This window comes from Teleopsis dalmanni, chromosome 1, assembly GCF_002237135.1.
Source record: "Teleopsis dalmanni isolate 2A chromosome 1, ASM223713v2, whole genome shotgun sequence".
Classification (NCBI taxonomy): domain Eukaryota; kingdom Metazoa; phylum Arthropoda; class Insecta; order Diptera; family Diopsidae; genus Teleopsis; species Teleopsis dalmanni.
The window spans coordinates 207,159,685-207,173,417 of record NC_051846.1 but is presented as its reverse complement, the minus strand read 5'-3'; the positions used below and the strand labels follow the sequence as shown (position 1 = coordinate 207,173,417).

The 13,733-nt window shown below is 31.2% G+C and overlaps 1 protein-coding gene across 1 annotated transcript; it reads left to right on the top strand.

Annotated features, from left to right (window-relative positions):
- Positions 1-889: 889 nt before the first annotated feature.
- LOC119675099 lies at positions 890-2,062 on the top strand. The gene is made up of 2 exons (XM_038086290.1): positions 890-985; positions 1,044-2,062. Exon 2 carries the CDS (start codon positions 1,172-1,174, stop codon positions 1,859-1,861), a length of 690 nt encoding a protein of 229 aa, XP_037942218.1. The 5' UTR covers positions 890-985; positions 1,044-1,171; the 3' UTR covers positions 1,862-2,062.
- Positions 2,063-13,733: the final 11,671 nt, after the last annotated feature.

The following is a 13,733-nucleotide window of genomic DNA, read 5'->3' as shown; positions in this document are numbered from 1 at the left end:
ATTTTAAGAACAGTCTATTTCTAAATTAAAGGAGATCTTTCCAACTATCTAACCAACGCAGTAATCGAAATAGACATAAATAGTGGAAACCACTTCTTGAATACTCTAGCATTCTTACAGAACTTCACTATATTCCTCAAGAGCTTGGCTATCGCATGAATTAATCAAACCTGGTATTATATAGAGCGACTACTTAATCGTTTTATACAAAAGCAAAGAGTTAAAAAATAACCCTTAAGGTCGATGAAAAAATTCACACAGATTGGGCCAAAATATATGTCAAGGTTGAGTTTCTTCTAATGTATTCAGTAATGAACACATTGTATCAGACCTTGCCAGTGTGTTTAAAATGAAAGTGATTTGTTACCAATAGCGTACTATATATAATATACATACTAAATCTAAAGTTATTTTCTCTTTCAATATATTTATGATATTCGCCAGCTAAAAACTTCATAAAGCCAGGCTCTGAGAAAAGTTTTCAAGGTACCATGGTACATTAGGACGAATGACATCTTCAGGGACCTCAAGATTGATTCGATCAAAAAATACATAAAGGATAGAGCCCTGAAATTATTTACGATAACTGACAGACTTACCAACACCGCGTTATCGAATCTCAGAACGGTTACCGGCTCCTCGATTATAGGTAGGCACATCTGAAGTCAGTTATTGCTTAGTCTGATGATATGATAAACAATAATCCAGTCAGGGCGTAAAGAGGGGTTTTGAAGATACCTCGCAGTTAACAGAGTTAACAGAGAGTAAAAGTGCTCAAGTGCACTGGTTCAAATAGCAGTAATAGTAATTCTTATATTTTTCATAAGTTGGCATTGCATTTTAATTAATTTATTAAAAAGAAAAAAAAATTTCATAAATTAAATTATTTATTATAGTTAGTTTCATCAAAATTTTTGGCTTCCTTCCTGGCTGTCATTTGAACTGTGGCATTTGCTTAAAGTGTGCAGTCAAACTGGCTAATCTGGTATGTGAGCTTAAGAATGATATTAAATTCGATTTTCACTCACCATTTATTTATTTAGGGTTCATGCATCTACAAACACCACATGTAGTAAAACGGTAATCTTTTAAGAAAAATGTAAGATTAGCTAAATGGCGATTAATCCTGGCATATGATAATTATTGAAGAGCTTAGAACTAAACTATAAAAATGGCGAAGAAAGGTAAAAAAGGTAAAAAGGGAAAAGGTAAGAAGAAGGATAAAAAACCAAAGAAGGATAAAGGAGAGAAAGGTAAAAAGGGAAAGAAAGGTAAGAAGGGGAAGAAGGGTAAGAAGGCAGCAGCTGCAGCCGCTCCAAAACCAGATGTCGCTCCAACTGAGACTGTAGCACCAGTTGCCGTTGAGAAAAAAAAGGAAGGTTGTGGTTATGATGCTGATGACTGTGGCAAAGGTATGATCCAATGTGAACCAAATCGTTATCCGGGTTTACTACTTACACCTGAGCCGCTAGCAGTTGTTGGTTCTGAAAATGGTTCCTACGAAAGTATTTGTAAGCTTTTGCGTGCTGGTTTGCGTTGTGCTGAACGCGTGCTCATTATGACACCATGGGGTTATTACTGTCTATTTCGTGTGCAAAATCCTATGAAATGCTGCTTCTTCCTATACGATGGATGTGTCTGTAATGTCAATCGTTTCCGATACCTGGATCTTAATGTTGGCACAGCGGGTATGTTATATTTTGATGACATACATGCCGTAATCAAGTACATTATACAATCTCGTGCTGATCATCTATTCATGAAGATGCTGAAGAGGACCACTGTGGATGAGATCTGCGAGGAGTTTTCGTATCGCCATCGTAATACAAATTTCAATACCAGCTGTCCCAATTGCTCTTAAACAAAAGTTCTTCTAAGATTTGAGGAAACGTTATTGTTTAATCATATCTTATGTATTGGTTTTGCACATTAATAATGTGTTGAACTACAAAACCAATACGGAAAATATTGCCAAACAATAACGATTGCTCTTAAGTGCTAAAAAAAAAAACATCAAAGAATGCAAAACTATATTGACAGCCAAATAAAAATTCAAACAGTTCAACCAATACATAATGGTCTTTCACTAACAGTTGATATAATTTTTAATTACTGACTTAAAACAAATAAGTAGAGGTTTTGTTAATAATTTTTTATATTTTTTTATGGTGGTTTACTCTTACTGTTATTAAGAGTAATTTATGAGAAATTTCTTTAAAACACAACGATTTCTTAACGACTTCAATAACAACCCTGTTATCTTGAAGTCGTTATTATACTATTATTATACTATTTTTTACTGAAAATGACTTTTTTCTATATTTGTTTAAAGAGCGCTCTGCTGCTCTAAGCGGTATCTGTATAAATCCCCGACGAACGGACGTAGAGGTAAGTAATTATTCAAAATTTTATTAGCCACTTGATGTATCATACATAAATTTCATTGCTAAATTATGAAGAATATAAAAATCGACAAATAACATTCATATATAACTAAATAATAACCGCCCATTTTAGTAGGGCACTATTGAAGTTATCTTCTTTACAATAAAGCAGAGTATTAAAGTTCCCATACTGAAGTCAACGGATGCTGTGACTCCACTTCACTTTAATATAATATTTATTACTGAATTAGTTAGTTTGTTTTCACAAGATTCGAGAGTCTTCTGTTTAGTATGGCATTAAAACATATTGAGGAAATTAACAAACTTTATGAACATAAATGCAAATAATGTGAGAGTGTCTTTTTTATGAGATACTAAATTGATGTTATATGCATATTTACTATATCTTAAATGAACAGCACTTAAATCGAGAAATCGGTAAATATTTTATTGTAATATTTTAAACTGAATATTAAAAATGTATAATAAAAACATATATAAAAATATAAATAAAAAATATATATAAAAAATATGTATTAGAATGATATATTAAAAATATATATTAAAATAAGATATTAAAATGATATATTAAAAATATATATTAAAAATAATATTTTACTTACAATGTATGTCATTATGAGTATTCATTTTAGTTATGTTTTAACACACAAAGAAGCTCGTAAGCAGCATTTTAATTTTATGTTAATATTAATATTTTATAGCCAATGGATTTCAACCTAATGGATTATCTGCGGGCAATAAATCAAGTCAGTTCTCATTTTTTTCAAGACGCACTTGTCAAAGAATCCTTGAGAATATCTATCTGAATACTTAGGTACTCTGCCGGTACGTAGAGACGTAATATAACATTTCAATTTAACTTTGAACTTTGCTGCCTGCTTTGGCATGTATCTTCAGCAGTCAACAGTCAAGATGATAATAAATTTGATTTGTGTTTCGTTATTAAACGCGAAAAACTGTTTTGTATTTCATAAACGTTTCTCGAAATGATTTTTTCAATTAACATAAATCGTACATAATGAATTGTGAGATTTTGAGAAGTGTGAATTTTTTGGACAAGCTCAATAGGTTCATGATTTGGGTTTATTGACAGCTTTGGCACAAGTCGTTGCACTTGCATGCTGGCAGCAGCCGAGCAGCAACCAAGTAGCCACTGAATTTTAATTTCTGATTAATAATTTGCATCTTCTGAAGAAGTTCTTGGTGATGGTGATGGCTATTACATCCATCCACACATGCAGCCATAAAAGGTACGCGAGCATTCGAGTTGCCTGCTGTGAGTGGTTTTCAAGTGCAATTCGTTGTTGATCAATTGCTGAAAAATGACTATGCAAGTGATTGACTGCAACTTTCAATTCAAGCACTCGCCAGACTGTTGATTTCAATGGATTTTCAAGACTTCGAAGATGCAGCTTCTGTGTCAACAATTTGTTGATAGAAGCAACAAAGCATTAACATCAACGATGCTACTACCTTTAATTTAGTTATGACATACAAAGTAATTGGCGATTGGAAAATTTGTTAACTGATTTTTATAGTTCATCTTTAGTAAAGCAATGGAAATAAAGGTCTCTTGGGAGACTGACAGCAGTAGGTCGCCATCTGTTTAAGTTGGTGAGATTGTTAACTAAAAGACATGAAACGAAAATTAATTTAAATACAGAAATGCATTGATTTCCGAAAACGGTTTTGTGAGATCCAAAAAATTAAACTATCTGTTAAACAGTTTCGAAATAAATTAAATCCTTTCACAAAATAATGTTTATTGGATGCTTTATGATCATCGTTTCACTTTATTGAGTAATTGTATGAAACATAGACAAAGGTTACTAGGGTTAAAAGATTGTGGCTTATTAACCGGAGTGTGGCAATAGTTTGGTACATGAGAATAGAAAGTTAAAAATAATTTAATTTTTTATACAAAAATATTATTAAATCTGTCATTAAAATTAAATAGTTCTATAGATGACTTACGCGTTAACTGCACCTCGAGTTTGCGGATGAAGTTTAAGACTTACTTCAGGTAGAGATAAGCAATGTATTAGTAAAAATAATTAGTAAAAGTAACTTAAGGCAGCTTAAAGTCTTTAATAAGATAAACTATTTTTGTTTACAAATCAAGACGATCTCCATGCCATATTCTGTACTAATAAATAAAGATCAAATATTGCAATTAATATTAACTAAAAAGAACCAATAACAATCACTTTAAGATACATATATAACACTGTAAAAACTGTAAGAAAATATTGTTATGTGGTTTTAAAAAATTACTAAAAATTGGGTGTACTTCATTGACATTGTAAGAAAATCCGCTGGTACCAACTGAAGCTATACGCTGCATATAATTTCCTCCTCTTGGAACAAAGCATAAAGTTGGGAAAAGCAATTCTATTTGAGTTTTAATTACAGGTACCACAATACTCTCTTCAAAGAGTCAACCAGATTTGATCCAATTTAGCAAATATAATTCTGCGAGTCAGCAGAAAAGTCTTCCATGCACAAACATTAAGAATTAAGTCGAAACTGAAATATGGTTGAACGAATCACACCTCCCAAATGCACTTAGTCATCTCGCTATTCTCTGAAACATCCTATCCTCTGGTTTAAAATAGGGACATCATGTGTTTTTCTAACAAGGAATGGCATTAGTTCACTCCTAAGTTCTTTGTGTCCCTATTAGTCACACAGTCGGTATATACATTGCATTTTAATCTAATCAACCATCACATGCCGAGTCCCTTAAAGTGCATTCATCGATGCCGAACTGCAAAATACAGCTATATACATATAGCGGCCACATAACCGTTACTTCAGTCTGATAAGCGAGTATCCCGTAATTCGAGTCTCAATGATCTTGCATCGACCGCATTACCTCCATCCAAATTATTGCCGAAGTGTCAAGAATTAAACTTTTTCTTCATATCTCTTCTTATTACATCTTTATTGAATTTCTGCGTTCTATGGCGCATTACTTCATACTACGTATGGACAGATCTTGAGGGCAAATGTATCCCAGATTTCCTTTAAGGCTCTATATATATGAAGCTTGGGAATAGAGATATCCGTTAAAAATTGTTAAAAATAGTAAATTCATTCACATTTTGTACAGTTCTTAATGCAGCGTGTACTAATAGACGTATTGCTGATCACGGAACACTATGAGACTGTTCTCTCTTCCCTCTATTATTTAATATATCCGTCGATATTGTTATATCAGCTGCAGTTGGTAAAAAGCCACGTGTTCATAATAATAGTATATTTACATCCTTAATGATGATAATTATATTAAGAGTTTCATTTGTTTAAAAGGCTTTAAAAAATTTAACTGCACATAATAAAATCATAATAAAAAGAGGTGTATAAGCAAACTGAGAAGACTGCAAATTAATGTTTACAGATTATATAAAAAATTTGCACATTTCAAATAAAATACATGGAAGCTGTTAAAAAAGTGTAATAAAATTCAAAAAGTAATGGAACCGTAGAGCAAATACGGTAAATGACATAACGTTTAACATCGAAGACCACTCAAATATTTGGAAAGAAAAAGTGCAAACGCAATGACATTTGCAATTAAATAAGTTTCCGGTAAATATCGTAACAACAAAAAACTTTATATGCAAATATTAATAAAATTTAAAAAATATAAAAAAATAAAAAAATTGTTAAAAATAGTGAGGAAACTTAAGTCACTTAACGCGAAACGTTAATTTGCTTAAGAAAACAAAAGACATCAGAAACGAACCCGGCGCATCAATCGAACGTTATGAGGAAACCATTCAACCGAAGCAAGACTCCAAAGTACTTGTAACGAATAATCAATAAGTAAATATTGAACTAAGTTTGCATGACATTAAACTGAATTTAAATGATTTATGCATACACGATTTTGGGATGTGATGATGATGATGATGCTGATGCTGGTGGTTATATTGATGCTGATGCTGATGCTGATATTGATAGTGATGTTAATGCACCATCACTCTGAAGCTTGTAAAAGCTTTACTAATTTAAATGTTTATTTACAGCAAAGACGTCATTTGTTAAGTAATATAATTAATGACAAAAAACGAAAATAATATTAAATAAACAGAATCATTGTCCACAAATTTCAAAAGATATTCTGTCGCAAGCACTTGAATATTAATTGCAACATCTGCAGAAACAGTAGCAGTATCTTTAGTGACTCGATATTGGTAAAGCCATTCGATCGGCAATCAAATTCACTCAAATCAACAATCAATTTTGCTGAAAATCCACTATGTGAGAGGTAGAGGTGCTTACCGGTAGCCACAGGAATTTCAAATTATTTTTGATTTGAAAATGTTTCACACACACAGCATCATCAAACAGGAGCAGTTCTCATATGGCTTGCGGTCTCAAGTGGGTTGCATTTATGGGCCGCATTTGGTTGAGTGGTCATTGCTGGTCAGTTGTCAGTTGCCAGCTGAATGTGTTGTTGATACAAAATTGTTGCTATTGATCTTTACTGCTTCAATTTGGTTTGCATTATATGGACTTGGCCTCTTGTTGTCTGTTTTTATGGAAATTAGTTGGGACTGACAAATTGGTTGATTTGTAGCACAGCCTCAATATTTTATTGCTCAACATGAAGTCTTTTTTGGCGTTGGTTGTCTTATTGTTGCTATAAAGAAAGTTTCGCAGAAATAAATCAAAGTTTATTGGCATATTTTAGTAGGAAATGAGTGGTGGATTTCATTTAAAAAATAGCACATTTTAGCTACGAGTACAAGCGTCGTTGGAATTTATATTTATTATGACGAATCATATAAAGTCTATAGTGGGTGAAGAATTATTACGGTTAGCGAAATATAACCTTCTTTTGTTGAAATATTGTACTGAAGTGATGGGAGGTACATAGAAATCTCATAGTCTTTTTTGTACATGTTATGTATGTAGTTGTGCCAGCTACTCGCACCTTATTAAGCACGGTAGTAGTTAATTAGGTACCAAACCTTAGCGGAAAGCTAATTTAAAACAAGGGATGACACAGTATCTGTTAAAATAATAGTAAAGAATTTGTCTTACAACTCAATATTTGAAACCATGACGTTTCTTGCAGAGATTCGAGCCTATCAGAGCTTAAAATGCTAACTGATTTTGATGAAATTGAAAACGAATAGAACAGTAGACACCTGTTCGCTACTTCGTTTATTGAAATCTAATATATTTTTTATTATGTCTTCTATAGGCCTAACTAGATTTTATGTACAATTACAGGCAGCGATCTTAGGCGCTATTAGGGATCTCCTTATATTTCTGTTACTACATATAAGTTCATCTTAAACATTAGTATCGAATAGCCTTTTCTCAAATGTGAACGAATTGTTCGGATATCTGCATGTTTTGTAATGGGTTCTAAAGGTGTACTTAGCACTTGTTAGTCTGTTTAGTATATCATCCTTACACTGTCAATATTTGATGTTACTACCAGAGCAATGGAAGTCAAAGGAATCATTAATATCTCAGTTTTGTGGTACTGTATAAGATAGATGCTATAATTAGATCTTCTTCGTTAGTTGATTCAACTGCTAGTATTTTCCATATAATTTATGTTTGCATTATTATATGTATTTTACTAGTTTTAACAGCTATTTCTCAAAACGAAGAAATTAGATCTAGAAAGGAGAACTAGAAACTAGAATAAGAAATATAATAAATAGAGTGGACACCAAGAAATTGCGGTGAAAAGTGGTGGTCTGGACGCAGATCGAAAATCAAGAGAGCATGGCTTGAAATGTCAACATAAAAGAGACCCTCCTCGAAGTAATGCGAAAGCAGTTCCGAGGGGGAATAAGCCTCGCTGAAGAGGGTGTGTTTTAGTCCGGATACTACATATTAATGTTAGGGATTCGGGCACACCATTCCGACGACGGTCGGTTTGACGGTGCATAAAGCATTCCACCTCCTCACCACAAAAAAAAAAAACAGCTATTTGTGTGAAGCTATATAGTAATGAGTGGAAGCTCATACAAATCCTATTAGGATGACACGTAAGAAAGAAATGAGTACTCCAGATGTTATTTTGATTCATTCAATAGTGGATTTTGCATGAATGACTAAACTCTGTCATACTTCAAGAGCTGTCGATATGGACCGATGAAGTAATGAGTTCGAATCTCGCAGAAAACCGATAGAGATTAGATGTAGGAGAGAAAGTCGCTGGTTTGATTATTCGATGATAATCTGGAGACAAAATGGTCTGTGCGCGAATTCTGACTCATTTCATTGGTTTCATTTCAAGCGATGTCTCAATGAGGTTACGAGAAACTGACACTGCTTAAGTGCGATTGGTTGTTTGGTTAAAGTAGTGACTTAGCCTTTGGGCTCAATTAGCGTTCTCTGTTCTAGTGACATATTCTCCGTATCAGACCTCTTGTTGCTTTTTTGTGTAAGTAGCTTGGTTAAATCTAGTATTTGTGGATAATTAATATTTTAATAGTGGTTTACATATGACGGCTGTTCTCTGCTTCCAAAGAGGAGAGCATATATATTGAATATTTTTAGAATTTACCAAACCAAAAACAAATTTTAATGAGTGTTTTTAATGTGTATTAATTATTTTATTTTTTTATTAAATAATTTTTAAATTATTAAAAATATCAGTTTCAAATTAAAAATAAAAATTAAAAATAAAAATTAAAAATAAAAATGAGTTTATAGAACTCCATAACGAATGGTTTTAATAGCTAAAGTATCTGCAAAATTTTTTGATGGCCATTGCCAATAAGTCCATGAATATATCTGGTAATTGGTAGTTTTTCTTCATTTAACAATTGAACTTTAAATATCCATGAAATATTACATTTTTGCAATTAAAAATTTTATATTCATAGAACATTGAGTATCACATACGAGTATCGTTTTTATGCTTACCATTAAATTTTGATTTAATCTTACTAGAAATCTAAAAGATAGAACAATTAAATTAGTTCGATTAAAGCGACCTCTTACATTTCATGATAAATTCTGTCCAATCAGTTTTGGCTTGAAACTGTCCGTGCTGATTGCGATCGCGCTTCAATTGAAGACAAAGTGATGGCTTTGTGTTGCCAATAATGGTCATGTTCGTATGTCTTACATTATTATGAATTGTACGTGATTTAATTGAAAATAATTAATGCAATTAGTTCAGTGCGGATGACATTTGAAAATGGCAAATGTTAACCGTGCCTACTGTGATCTATGTTAATATGCAAGGTCAATAGCAATAAAAATAATGCAACAAATTCTTAGGACACAAGAATTAAAAATATGGTTAGTTATAAAATTTTGCTTAATGCTGTTATTGTTCTATGAGTTATTTAAAATATTTTAATATTTTGACTTAGAGTTCATTAACGATAGTAAATTTTTGGCTTCAATATTCAGCCTTCATTTTTATTGTAATTTAGTCGCTCAAGAGGTCAGTTTATTGAAGTTATGTTTTTTGTTAATAACGTTATGAATTTATGATATGATATGAATTTAACTCATATGCAGTGCGACATATTTAGTGTCATAACATATTTAGTATATAGTATTAAAGTTACTGTTTTTAAAAAAGACCTACTTACTTCCTTATTTTGCCATAACAATCCATTACTGGATATCAGCCTTATATTACGTCTTTCACTGGCGGTTGATTTTATGTAAGAGGTGCCGAATCCTACGCGCAATCCAAATTTAAAGTACTGGGAAAAGGACTAGCTGTACGCATGATTACTTCATTATTCAGTGGCTGTCAGGTAACTATCCAGGTGTGCCACGTGAAGACTGTATGATAACTTGGATTGAGGACAACAAGGATTGCGCTGGCATATTTCAAGTTGAAGGAAATCAGACATGTTGCCTTGTGTACTCGCTCCCAGGGGCTATCGCCACCTCCACCCCTCCCATTGTTATCTACCTTTTCAAGTAAATTATCAGCAGTGAAATGCTTTTATATGCTTAAGTTCCATAAAGGCTATAAGTTGAAACTAAATATGTGACTGCCTCAACACGAGCAGCATAAAAATTGATGAAATGCTGATGAGTTGATCCATTTGGATGAAAATGATTGAGGAAAAATGATAATTAGAACATCAGAATGTGAAAAGCAGTTCCTTTCTTCTTAGTTTATTAGTTGTTATAATCTTATTTCATCTTATCAACTTCATGTAATGTTTTTATATTTCTAGCAGCTTTTTAATTATTTAGCATAAATCTCGAGATGAATTGGTTGATTCGAATTTCTATATTAATAATATTAATATACTATAGAATAAAAATTATTTAATATTTCTGTTAACATAAGGTAGGATTGACTTTTATTCGGACCTATAATAATGTAAAGTTCTAAACTGTATTGCGGTGTTGATTTGTATTATATCGTAACATGATTTTGATAAAAAAAATACGTTATAGTAATAATGTACTAGTTTGCTTAATAATAGAATACTATATCGTTAATATGTACATCATTAAAGCTTAGTAAAAAACATTAAACGAGTCTTATCTAAGGAAAGTGAAAACAACTAACCGATTTCAATCCGATAAAAAGTCGTCTGAGCTTGAGGTTCACTTATGAAAGCAACTCAGCATGTTGAATCGGATGAAAGGTCATCTAAGCGTCGAAGTATCTAGTATAAGTACCTCAGCAAATTTGATACGATCATCAATTTTTTTTTAGAAAACGTAAGCTCTAAACAATGGTGGTATGTACTTCGATAAGTATGAAATTCTATGCAAAAATATATTGCTATCGAAATATGTTTAGTCTTGACTTTAAGTGAAATCTCTTATAGCAGATTTGATGATGCGGTTCCAAGATCATAAAAAATCTTGGGATTTGATTCCAGTATAGTTTTTCTCCAGTATATTATCTCTAGATTATATTGCTAAGGCATCTATTCCAAAGGTTGTCCACTCCTTTTGGATGCAGTACATACAGTTTCTGGTGCAACAGAGCAACATTAACTATTTTTATTAATCTGATGTCATGGTCAGTCAATCAAATCCATTTTGTTGGTTTCCACTATCACAAGATCGATGTATATTCCCTCTGCTGATGAAAGGAACTTCTGACGGCATTAAAGGCAGTTAAAAAATATCAAATCGTAATTTTAATTTAACTAATCTTATAAATATTTTCAATTACTAATACTTTCAATTAGTAAATTTAAATAAATCATAATTGCTAAATTAAACATGAGAAAAAACATAGCGTAAATTTATTATAAAATTATCAATATGAATATAAAAGTGACTTTATGTTCTTAATTTTTATGATCATATCGAATTCAATATATTAATTGTCTCTATATATAATATCACAACTACATACTAAAGCTTGATTGATATGTGGAGTTCATAATGGCTCAACTTATTCATTGTCTGACTTGAATATTAAAAAAAGTTTATTTGCGCTTTTAAATTAATCAAAAAGTATAAATTAAAATCAAAATCAAGCTATAAAATGCTTCAAAATATTATCTTATTCATGACAATTTGACAATTTAATTTAGTGCATATAAAATGATTTAAATTTTTATGACATCATTTGTAAGATACGTACACTTTGCTTCTCTTGTCTATACACATGCGAGCTGAACAAAAGTATCTAATTATATATTACGTATAAGTATGAATCTTATGTAATTATTTTAAGAACAATGGCTTAAAAATGAAGGGTTATTGTTGTACCTTAACAAAGTGTAACGAAATTCAAGTTGAAAATATTTAATTGACATATTGTAGTACATTTTCCAGTCTATGAATTCATATAGACATGTCAAAAAGAAACTTCCTTATGTAAATATTTTATCGCTCTACTTCAAGGTCTTATTTGAAGAACAAGAAAAAAATATTCTATAAAGCACAATGAATTCAATTTTTCTAAAATTTATTTAAACACCAACTCATTTGACTTGAAAGCAAAGAATTTGGCAGCATTTGACATTTTAATTGTTCATTTTAAGAATAATTCACTTAGTCGAAATCTGTACAGAATCATAATAAATTGCTAGTGTCAAAAGAATTGACGCTCCCTTAAAACTGACAACATTTATGACTTTTCTAAAAGATTTCGTAATATTAAAATACAAAAGAACTTAAGTTTTGATAGCATTTAACAAAAAATCTAAACTCAAGACTCAAGAAACGAACTCAGCATGAAGCGCCCACAACATTTCTGGTAGCATTTTTAACGTGGCTTAGTGCTTTGGTATGAGTTCATTTGAAATTATTTAACGTACCTCAGATACAAGTAGATATATTCGATAGAGTTTCAAAAAAAAAAAAAATAAATAGTTCAAGTGCTCTTAGACGAATTTATGCCTGTGCCCGAGGTGAGTACACCATGCGCCACTCTTCAGGCGCTATTTTTGCTAAATTGTTGCCTTTTGTTGGCTTTTTAGCTTTTCTGCTGTTTATTTACTTAAGTTTTTTTTTTTTTGTTTAATTTCTAAATTTAAGGAAGCAATTTGGCAAAACACCAAAATAAAATTGATACATTCATTTAATAATCAGTTTTGGGTCTTATTTTAATTTGGCTTAATACTTCACATTATGAGGCTTAATGCACAATTATAGTACAAAATTAACCTATTTCCTGCCCCCGGTTTTGAATTAATTAGCCCCACATATTAACGAATACATATGTGACGGTATGTATGCATGGTTTTCTACACGGTGGCATTTGTATATATTCAGTCAAAATTGAACTCTTGTACAAATTCATAATCCAATTTGTCTAGTCATGTTTTGCCTAGCGTTCGACACATACACAAATGACTTAAGCAACAAACTCGTTTGAATTGCTTATTACTTATTAAGCGCAGATAATCTCTTTTGTCTGAAGTAAAATTATTTAATTTTGTATAAACAATTTAATTTTTTTTTATAATTTAATTAAAATAACATGCCTACAGAGATATTGAAAATTAATGTATACACATTTAAATTAATTCATTAAAGCGGCAAGGAAAATATTAAAAAACTATAAATTTTTCAATACATGTTTTTTTTATAATTTTTAATTAAATTATTTGTCACGAGAATGAATACAATACAATTATTGTTTTATTCGATTTTTATCAGTTCAATTTCAAAATCACTAATATTAAAAAAATATATGAATAGAGAGACAAACAAAATAATGAACTCACAAAAAAAAAGTCTTTAAAATCATAGTTTGAATGTATTAGATAATATTAGATTAGATACATAAATAGAATTACTATAATCACTAAATTTTTTTACTTAGTTATAAGTTCTTCGGAAGTTTTAAATAGTCTCAGGTGCATCAGTAACTATGTTAACTTGTATAGTTGTGAGTTATTTAAA